General features: G+C 27.7%; 2 protein-coding genes across 2 annotated transcripts; both read left to right on the forward strand.

Annotated features, from left to right (window-relative positions):
• The first annotated feature begins 707 nt into the window (after positions 1–707).
• LOC145750801 (uncharacterized) lies at positions 708–7,677 on the forward strand. The gene is made up of 11 exons (XM_082566878.1): positions 708–767; positions 3,128–3,205; positions 3,303–3,960; positions 4,120–4,286; positions 4,401–4,540; positions 4,602–4,797; positions 5,341–5,439; positions 5,536–5,744; positions 6,247–6,394; positions 7,167–7,285; positions 7,525–7,677. Exons 3-10 carry the CDS (start codon positions 3,341–3,343, stop codon positions 7,184–7,186), a joined length of 1,599 nt encoding a protein of 532 aa, XP_082423004.1. The 5' UTR covers positions 708–767; positions 3,128–3,205; positions 3,303–3,340; the 3' UTR covers positions 7,187–7,285; positions 7,525–7,677.
• A 1,613-nt stretch (positions 7,678–9,290) lies between these two features.
• On the forward strand, positions 9,291–10,497 carry LOC145751301 (uncharacterized). The gene is made up of 4 exons (XM_082567413.1): positions 9,291–9,335; positions 9,427–9,570; positions 9,651–9,762; positions 10,359–10,497. The coding sequence occupies exons 1-4, from the start codon at positions 9,310–9,312 to the stop codon at positions 10,383–10,385; spliced, it is 309 nt and encodes a 102-aa protein (XP_082423539.1). The 5' UTR covers positions 9,291–9,309; the 3' UTR covers positions 10,386–10,497.
• The last annotated feature ends 315 nt before the right edge of the window (positions 10,498–10,812 follow it).

Consider the following 10,812-nt stretch of genomic DNA (forward strand, 5'->3'; position numbering starts at 1 on the left):
AGTGTGTTAGCCAATTCAGCCTTAAACCTTTTTAAACAAGAAAAAGGTGACTGGCTACCAGTTGTCAGCACCCCCTTCCACCCTACACTCCAGTCTGGATAGTAGGGCAGCGTGCACGCACGAGATTTTTTTAATTAAAAAAAATGCACACCTGAAATTAGCGTTTTGCACCCCTGGTGTCTTAAAAAAATGTGCATGCACAGTAAAACACGCTAACATATATCACGCGTGCATGCCTAGACCGGAAATTTTAGTACGCGTGCACGCGCGGTCACAATTTTTTACGCTTGCATGCACGAGATCTCGTCGAAAACTGCTCTACTTTCCAGGCTGGCCTACACTAATTGACTAACGGAACTAAAAAAACATAACTTTTTTTAGGTTTTAGTGTTTCTTGCAATTTAAAATGTAGAGGAGTTATTGCATCGGAACGTAATGGCCACTTCCACTGCCCAAACTGTAAAAAAGTGTATGCTAGAAAAGAAACCTTTGTTAGACATATTAAAAGTATACATGATTTATTATTAATTTTATAGTTTTTACAAAGGTAATTCTCTTTTTTGTTAAAAAAAGGTGCTTTAGTAAAATTGTTATATTAAACTTTAACCTTATTTGAAATTGTAAAAGATAATATCTTTTTTTTGTTTAAATGTAAGTTATTAAAAATTTTAGTATATATATACGTTATAAATTATTTTTAGCTGCGAAGTGTTCCGGGGTGCTTGAAATTGTTAATAAAAAATTGAGTGTGGAAAAGATAACTAATGGTAAGTGTTCAAATATGTATATGGGCAATTCTTCGGTAACGGAATTACAATTACTGTGGTTTACAAACCTATAATTTTTTTTTTTAATAAAATTGAAATCATTTTTTAAGTTAAAACAACCCATATATTGCCATTCTAAATTTTTATAAGCAAAGAAGTGCAGTTCGAACTTCTATGCTTCTTAAAAATTGAAAAATGTTTGGTAACGGAATTACGCCAATAAATTAGATATAAAAAGTTGGGTAATACTTAATCCCAATTCGTCTGAATTTTATAAAAACTAACTTAAATTAAACATGTGTAAATAATTGTCCTTATTGAAAGCAACAAAAAGATACCAAATTTTTTTAGTTGGGGTTTAAAAAATGTTTATTTATTGACAAATTAACTTAAAAAACCTGGTAACAGAATAACACTTTAAGTAACAGAAAGACACTGTCGAATTTTGGCATGTAACTTTAGCCTTAAATTTACTCAAATTCAGATAAAATTAAAAAAAATAGTTTTAGGTACTGTTAAAATAAGAAACAAACCTAACTAAAAAATTTTTTAAAAAATCTTGGTAACGGAATTACAAAACTAAAAACTACTAGGTTTTTTTTAAATAAACTCTTAAACAGAAACAAACAAACCAAATTTTAAAATTCCTTACTGCCATTTTAACAAAAACTACAAACATAACTCCAAAAATAAAATTAACAAACAAACATAACATGTTTAAAATTCTAAATCGCTAAACTCTAAATTAGTAATAAAATTGATGTCGCAGAAACAATTTGTTACACCTAAATAAAATGGATAATTATGCAAAAACAATAAGTCTAGTGGGTAAAATAGCTTATAATATTGTTTGAATATGCCAAATATCAGTTAAAAATCAACTTGTTAACTATAAATATTTTTATTTAATTTTATTTAGTAATATATGTACCCATAAAACTAATTTATAAATTTCAAAACTACTTTCTCACAAAATTAAAAAAAATGGATATTATATTACAATGCCATTTCATTTTTTTACTTATAAAAATAATTATATTATTTTAAATCACTTAAACCAGGCAGAATAAGCATTTCTACAAAATCTCTGTTGTTGTAATTCCGTTACCATTATTGTAGATAGAATTGATAAGGAACATTAAAGTTTAGTTTTTATTTATAGTACCTAACAACTAAAATCAGAGAATTAAAAATATTAAAAGTTGTATTTGATTAAATTTCAAGTTATAAAACTTTTTATGTAAATTCGGTAACGGAATTACCTATATTCTTACAAGTTAAAAACTTAAAAATTGCTGATTTTTAAATTGTAATATAGAAGTTGTTGTTTAACTTATCAGGGAACGAAATAACGGGTCGCTATTCGCTAAAAGCGAATCGTTTTTTAAAATTAGCGAATCGTTTTTTACAAATATATTAGAAATAGCGAATCAACCAAAAAAGGTTCAGGCAGTGATAAAACTCTCGTGTATATTTTTACGATCTATTTTACACCGGTTTCACACTAATTCAATTACATCAACATAATCCTGCGTAAATGTAGGTTACTATAGGGCATTTAATAACAATAACTTTCCATGTTTTGGCAATGCGTAAATTTCGCTCCCGAGATCGTTCAGTTGTTGCGCAATTTTTTAAATGCATAACACAGCCTTAAAAGAATTAAAAATGTCTCGTTTTTTGTGCAAAATATTCTTAACGATTGTTTAACAATACGTTACATTTAAAAAATGCCACGCAACTCGTCAAGTGATACAAAAAAACGAAGATTATGACTTGGACCTAATAATTACTCTAAAAATGCGACCTCATTTTTAGCGAATCGTTTTTTAAACGTTAATTCGTACCCTGCTTATGTTAAGCATATGTTTAAACCTCTTATACTAACACTTTACAAATCTGTTGTAATCTGTTTTTTTAACTTTTATATTAACTTAAAATTATTGCTTAAAATAGCCATAAAAGTGCAAAAAAATTTGTACATTTTAAATTTAAAAAAAAAATCACTTATAAAAAGATATTTGCCTAAATTTTTTTAAATTTAAACTTTAAATATCAAAACCAAAGAAACAGGTAAGTTAATTAAACAAATAATTTAAGTTAATTTTTTTTTAAAAAACACTTTCCCAATGAGAATTGCCCATATATGATTAATTAAATATCACTAGTCTAGCTGCAAATATTAGGTCGGGTCTTAGAAAGTTTTGTGTAATACTTTAAATGCAAAGAAACAATTTTTGTTGGACAAAGTGGTCACCTTCTAAAATATGGTTTTTACATGCATAAGTTATTTTTGTACGTTTTGCAAATATTTTCTTGAATTTTAAAATAAACTAAATAAGTTTTTAATGTGTGATTAGAGGGTTGTACAACATCATTATTAACTACAAACGATGAAAAAAAAAAAGAAGAGGATGATTCAAATTTCAAAATTAATAGTAAGAAACTAGAACTTTTTTATAAAACCTACAAACTATTCTTAAAATTTGTAAGTTTATGTAGTTTTAAGTTGCTAAAATTTAATTTTTGTGTTAGCTTTGTTAGAAGAAAATACAACAAAGAATAGCTGCAATATGTGTAAAAAATGCTTTGGAAGTGCGGCTTCGCTGCGACGACATAAAGAGTGTCAACATGGGACACCTGTAAATATTCTTTCTGCTGTTTGTGTAGACAAAAAAAGTGGTATTTTTCTCATTGCACTTAAAAAGAGTGGCTGTTTGTCACCAATCCATGTGCGTAGCCACAAACGCCTGCAAATTGAGCTTTGTAGCAATGAAGATTGTGTTTCTTTAATGATGGGTGACCAAATCTATAATAATAATCCGTCAACACAGTGCATACATTTAAGTTCAGTTCCTTATGCACAGATTGAAAATTTTCCTGAACTGAATACAGCATGTCTTCAGAAGTTGTTTACTCTTCAAGTTATAACATTATCAACAAAAAATTATTTAAATGACATATATGTTAAAAGTTGTGAGGAAAATTTACCTTTGGTTGTTTATGCAGACTTTGCTTCACTGGGCTATAATGACAAACATATGTATTTTTCAGTGCTTACTGACAAAGTTGATTATTATTGCAAATTTAACAGAGTTAGAGTAACCTTTGATAAAGAAAGTGGACGATGGTCATGCAAATGTCCATTCTCGAATCAAAATTATTCTTGCAATCATGAGAATGCATGCAAGTGGTTAGTCAGTCAAATAGACTTCACTTTATTAAAAAAAGACACAAAAAGGTAAAAAAAATTTTAAATTTTAATATTTCTTTTTGTAAATCTTTAATATTTTTTTAGTGAAATCCAGTTACCAACTGAGGAGGATATTATTTTAATGGATTATTTTTTAAGTTTTAAAAAAATTCCAACAACTGTCTTGAAAGATAACATTGAGGAAAAGTCACCACCAAACATATTTTTTCCAGGAGAGGTTTGCTGCCCGCATTGTTCAAATAAAATCTTATTAGAACAAAAACGAAAGAAGGCTACTGTGTATGGCTTGGGAAAAGTCTGGAATGGTAACAGATTACAAATTTTCTTTAATTGAACAAGAATAAAGTTGTAAAAATTTTTGATTTTTTAGCATTGACAACTAGTAAAAATGAAATACTAACTAAAATATAATTATTTAGATATTCTAGTTGCAAGTTACCACTGTGCTAATTGCAAATTCGTAGTTCGATTTCAGGAGTATGCATCAGGATTTCATAATTTTAACAACAAAGTGTTGCTTTCCTTGAAACTTATACAATACCTTATGAGAGGAATTGAGGTTTGTTTTTAACAACATCAATTTTACTAAAAAAAAAATATTTTAAAGTATTTCTTCATAGAATCATGTTGGAGTTGAAACGGGATTAAATATGATTTTCAATGAACCACTTAATCAAATTGATAGCATTAGGAATGCATTTTATCATTTTTGTGCCCTACTCGATATCAATTATCACTTTTCTTGTTTAAAATGTGGAATTTCTCCTAAAATTTTCATAGCAGATGGCAATTGGAAAAATACTTGTCAGCGTCCAGGTGCATTTCTAGCATCAATTTATGTATATATATAATTTTTATTCGATATTGATTTTCTCTTGAAATAATTTTATATTTTAAATTTATGATTTTTAAGAAAATTGCTTTAAAACATATATTAGCAATATTTTTTTACCCAAGAATTGATAAAGTTGGTGTCACTAAACACAAAAATGGTTTTAACTTTAAATGATTTTACCTAATTTTTAAGTTATATATATATATAAATACAAAAAAAATCAAAATTAATTAAAAAAAAAGAAAAAGCAAGCCTTGTTTGTAATGACTTAGAAAGAACTAGCTTGTATACCCTAACTACGCTATTATGTCACACGAAAAAATATGGTAACCTGGTTTTTTATGTTAATCATTTTCCAGTGTTTTTGAAAATTAAATTGTTAGTACTACAGACATTTTTTAAAAGTTCTAAAGCCATTTTGTGATTTATTGTCAACCATACTAAAGTGCTATAAACATTACTTACAAAATTTCAAAACTCTGTAATATAGCACTTTAAAAAAATGCGTTTTTTATAATACGCAGTTGATTGTCTGAAGTTGGACCAAAAAGAGTTAGATAAGGTTGATATTGAAGTGATGTGGCAAAACTATTCCAAGGAAATTATTGGCCGGGGATTTTTTAGTAGGATAAAATGTTAAAAATCAAATTTAAATTACAATTATTTTATTTATAATTAGTTGTGTTTGTTGGCATTTATTTAAATGTTATTATTTTAAGATTCAAATCAAAACCCTTGGAAGGTAAAAATTAAATACAATACCATTGCACCCTGGATGGGATCCTTGACTAGGGCTGGGAATGTTCTTTTTAATACAGAACATAGAAAAATTTCAGTTGTGCAATCTCAAGTTTCCAATAAAAGAAAATTAACAAATGTTTCAGTTTCTCATGAAGAAATTTTGGAAGCATTACATAGTACGGATGAGGTAAAATTAGATATATACTGAGTTACTGATAAATTCACAAAATTGGACTGACCTTGTATCAATTTTGTACTGCAAATCAAGGGCTAATTTGCTGTTTATGCTAAAAAAATATTAGAAATATCTTCTACTTAAAAAGCTTATTATTTTTTTGCTGTTTTACTATTAACTGTTAGTCTTGCAAACCTTGGCCTGGTAGGTAAACAGTCCAGAAGTTATTGTAACAGCAAAAGGTTACTCTAGCAAGTAGGGCAAATTGATCTGTAATTTGTGACATTTTTTAGTAGAGATGAGCCAAGTTGATTTCAAGTCTAATTGTTTGGCAAAAGCATTTAGGACTTTATTGTTTGGCAAAAGCATTTAGGAATAATAATTTTAATAAGTTCTGTTAGTTCTCATTTTTTTTATAAGTATATATATCTTTGTTCAACACTGTTTCATATCACATAACAAGTAAAAACATTCTGTTTTTAATAAAATTTTTATAAATTAAATTAATTTTTAGAGTGCTTCGCACAAATTAAGGGAGTTGTGCACGGCTGCTGGCATAGCAAGCTCGGGAAGCACAGATGACATGATTATAAAACTGAATGAGTTAGTTTTGTTTAAGGATGTTTTTCCTAAAATGTTTCGTAGTGTTAAGAAGTGTGGAGGTATGCTGTTTTAAATCACAAACTTGATTATAATCGGTAAAAAATATTTTTTAAATTTTAATTGTTTTATTAGGAGGTGTAGTACACTTTAGATGCACACATGGAGTTGCTGTTTATTTTAAATATATCTTGAGACAAGAAAGTGCCAGAGATTATATTGACGGCCTACTTTCTTTTAAAACGCAACCTAATGTTGTTGTGTCTGACATTTCGAGACAGGTTATATAAAAAAAATAACTGTTATAGACAAAAATTTAATTTTGTATTTATGAGAACAGTAGCTACATAAAAAAGTGTTATAAACTTATTTTAGATGCTTAGCATTAAATAGAAAATTGTTTTGTGTGACTAACAGATAGCACACCATGGAGAAAATCGACATCGTGGACTATTTTCCCCTAATATGGGAATGTTATTTGAGTGGAGTGAAGAAAATTTAAAAAAATTAGATCAGGACCTTTTGATGCCAGTGGAAGCTGATTTGAAAAACAATTTTTATAGTCTTTCTGACAAATTTCATAATAGAACAAAAAAAAGGGGACCAGAAAAAACATTTAGGGACCTATCGTTTTGTAAAAATTTATTAGTGAACTCTAGCATAGCTGAGCAGTGTAATGCCAGTATGAAAAAGGATAGGTGTGACAATATTTTTATTAAAAACTTGCAGTATTAAGTGATAATTTTATATATTTGAAAGTTAGTGAACTTTAAATGTTAAAATAATCATTAAAATTTGAAATATCAACATATTTAATGGATGTTTTTGTTGCAGACCCTCATTTACATCAATGAGTGTTGTTAATTTTTTGTTTATGACCCGCCTTGGTCTTCAACTTGAGTGTAATACAAAAAACCAAAAAAGCCTTAAAAGAATTGAACAAAATTTTAGAGGTATTTTAATAAAACAAAAAACTAGTAAAAAAATTAAGGCTAGCAAGTAGCATATGTATGTAGTTTTTTATTTGTTCATTTATATACATTTAAAAATGATTTAATGCAGAACACTTTTTTGCTTTGCCATAATTAACTTTTATATATACTTAAAAATATTTCTATAAATATACAAAAAGTTCTTTAATTATACTACAGTTTGAAGAAATATTAATAAAATTTTTTTTTTGTCTTTTAAGGTTACTCAATTGCTTTAAGTGTTTCAAAGGAGTCTTCTTTTTGCTTAGATGCAATATGTCAGAATTTAAATAAAGATGGTCCTCTGTCACTGTCAATATGTAAGCATACTGATGAAAATGATGCCCTTTTACTACCTAAGTGTAAAGATATTGAAAAAGATGATGCTCTTTCACTGCCAATGTGTAAGCATACTGATGAAAATGATGCCCTTTTACTACCTAAGTGTAAAAATATTGAAAAAGATGATGCTCTTCAACTGATTATATGTAAGGATACTGATGAAAATGATGCCCCTTTACTACCTAAGTGTAAAGATATTGAAAAAGATGATGCTCTTCAACTGATTATACGTAAGGATACTGATAAAGATGATGCCCCTTTACTACCTAAGTGTAAAGATATTGAAAAAGATGATGCTCTTCAACTGATTATATGTAAGGATACTGATAAAGATGATGCCCCTTTACTACCTAAGTGTAAAGATATTGAAAAAGATGATGCTCTTCAACTGCAAATATGTAAGGATACTACTAAAGATGATCTCCTTTTACTACGTAAATGTAAAGATATTAAAAAAGATGTTGCTGTTTTACTACCAATATGTGAAGATATTGAAAAACATGATGTTCCTTCATTATCAATATGTATACTAAAAAAGAAGGATATTGAAAAAGATAATGAAAAAAAAACATCAAGTGAAATTGAAAACGTTAAATTATCCAAGGGTATTGCCCTTTCTGTAACTGAAAATTGGCCTCCTAAATGTAATTTCCCAACACTTGGACATGATATCTTAACTGACAGTGGTTCTTTTGTAGTGCCTAAATGTGATTTCGAGTGCTTAAAAATCGGTAACAAGGTCAATGATGGCATCATAGATGCATTTCTTGAGATATGCACTCAACATGAACATCTGGTAAATGCATCTGTAAAAGTTCTGGCTTTTCCTTGTCATTTTGTTGTCTGGTTAAAGTTGGTTAAAAAACAACTTAATCCAGGTTACAGCAAATGGTTAAAAAAAAAATCTCCTATCCAAAATGATATTTGGATTTTTCCTGTTAATATTGGAAATAACTTTCATTGGGGTTTACTCATTGTGCTTTTATCGAAGCATTTAATAATTTATCTTGATTCAACTCACACTTATTCGATACCTGTACTTACACCAATACTGGAGTACATTAATTATGAAATAAAAAAAAATACTTGTAATGAAGATGATATATCGAAGTGGTATATTATTGCGCCTGAGGATACGACTTTGCAAAGAAACTCCTATGATTGCGGTATTATAATGCTATTAAATGCGTTTTATATTTGTGCTGGAAAATATTTACCATACAAACATGAAAATTCAGTTGCTATACGAAACTGGTTGGCTACAAAAATATCATCATTCTTATTTAAAGAAAAAAAATATAATGGGGTGTGCACCAGTGATACCAAAGATAATCTAACCTACAGACATCCATATTTTAATAAATGCTGTATCTATTTTATTTACGTCAAACTTTAGTCTGTGTCATGCAGGAAAAAACTGTCTAAAACCTAAAAAAAATGAAAAAATGATCTTCTGTGAGGGTGAATGTCGTGATTGGTATCATTTACAATGTTTAAAAATTCAGTCCACACGAAAACTTCCAAAACGTTATTTTTGTCCGGAGTGTAAAGATGATCGACAAAAAAAAAAGCAAAATATTTTCAATCAAATTGGTTTAATTGATCAAAAAGCTATAAAGTCCCATATTTTAATGGGAAACTGTGATGTGCACATCAATAATGTCATGAACAAAAAAGTTAAATCAAATCGGTAATATTGGTTGATTTAATATTTTTTTAAGGTATATAAATTCTTATTAAACAATTATATACAATGTATTTTAATAATTAATTTTGTACAGAATGATAAATTTCGAAAAAAGATTCGGGGATCGAAAGTATGCAGCTCCTGATAAACGAATTCATGAATTGGATATTTCTGTGTTTGGTGATGACACAGAAAGAATTGTGCATTACTTAACAAAAATTGCTTTTACTTTTGTTGGGTAAATTTTATATTTTTTTTATGCTTTAGAATTTCTAGTATGCAAAAAAAATGTTATTTTTATATCCTATTTTATTACAGAGATGGATTTGAAAACAAGGGAGTAGCATTGGTTTTCGATGTTTTGCTAGCAGAAGCCACATTTTTTGGTCTTTCTCAAATAAAAAACATAACTTTACATCAAGCCGAACAGGTAAAGTTCAATTCAATGCTATTACAGAATTATATGCGTTTTAAGATTATCATGGTCGAAATCTTAGATTTCAAAACATATTGTTATGTCAATATACTTATTATTTTTATTCTTTTCTGTCTTGTCCCAATTTTGAATAAAGATAACTTTTGCTCCTTAGAGTTTATAAGTCTAAAACTTCAGTATATTGTACAATATCATATTGCGTTTTAGGCTACCCATTCTCTAAATTTATTGATTACTTATTAATAGGTATTTGTTTTTTAAAAAATTTAAAGATTATTATTAATTTCTTGAGTTTTGGTCAGTTATATTCCATATTATTATTAACTCAAAAATGGATTAAAATTTTAATTTTTTTTGTTTAATATATTTAAATGCTTGTTTGTTTATTAAAAATTAAAGTTTTATATTAGGCTTTCAAAATTTAGTGTAATGTATATTCTGATATCAACAATTTCAAACTGAGTTAAAACTTTGTTTATTATTAAAGATTAATTTTAAAAATGATCAAATGATTTTAACCATCTTTTATTTATCAAATAAATCTAGTTTTATTTTTAACTACATAAAAATTTATTTTTTTATATCTATAGGCTGTTAAAAAACACAATCAACTGTAGCTGTGTGAATGATATTTAAATCGAACAGCCCCACTACCGTGTGGAATGGCATTTTTCTATAAAACAACATTGAAAAGGCATCAAAAAAAAGATACTAAAGACGATTTTAAAAAAAAAAACGGAACATTGAAACTTGACTTTAAATTGTATTTTTTTACATGTTTTATATTTATAAAGTAGAAGAGGAAAATGATTAATTCCATTTATTTGGAAACTGTTTACTAAAAAATTTGATATTATGATTGTTAATTTTCCTTGTATATTGTTTCAAATAACGACCTTTTTTTCGCTTAATACAACAAATTAAAACCTTATGATGCTTTCGTCACTTTAAACTAACGTCTGTGCTTAATTTAGTTAAATAGACGAAAACAAAATCGAAAATTCTTGGGTATAAAATAAGCTACATGGGTGTGTCGTAGGGACG

The sequence above is a fragment of the Corella eumyota genome, chromosome 4, assembly GCF_963082875.1.
Source record: "Corella eumyota chromosome 4, kaCorEumy4.1, whole genome shotgun sequence".
In the NCBI taxonomy this organism is placed as follows: Eukaryota; Metazoa; Chordata; class Ascidiacea; order Phlebobranchia; family Corellidae; genus Corella; species Corella eumyota.

Bases quoted from the DNA above. Each gene is read 5' to 3' on its own strand.
- LOC145750801 (XM_082566878.1), top strand. From the start codon at position 3,341: ATGTGTAAAAAATGCTTTGGAAGTGCGGCTTCGCTGCGACGACATAAA. The intron at 3,961-4,119 runs GTTAGTCAGTCA...TTATTTTTTAAG, and splicing joins CATGAGAATGCATGCAAGTG to TTTTAAAAAAATTCCAACAA. The intron at 6,395-7,166 runs GTATGCTGTTTT...TTTTTGTTGCAG, and splicing joins TAGTGTTAAGAAGTGTGGAG to ACCCTCATTTACATCAATGA.
- LOC145751301 (XM_082567413.1), top strand. From the start codon at position 9,310: ATGAACAAAAAAGTTAAATCAAATCG. The intron at 9,336-9,426 runs GTAATATTGGTT...AATTTTGTACAG, and splicing joins AAAAAAGTTAAATCAAATCG to AATGATAAATTTCGAAAAAA. The intron at 9,763-10,358 runs GTAAAGTTCAAT...TTATATCTATAG, and splicing joins CTTTACATCAAGCCGAACAG to GCTGTTAAAAAACACAATCA.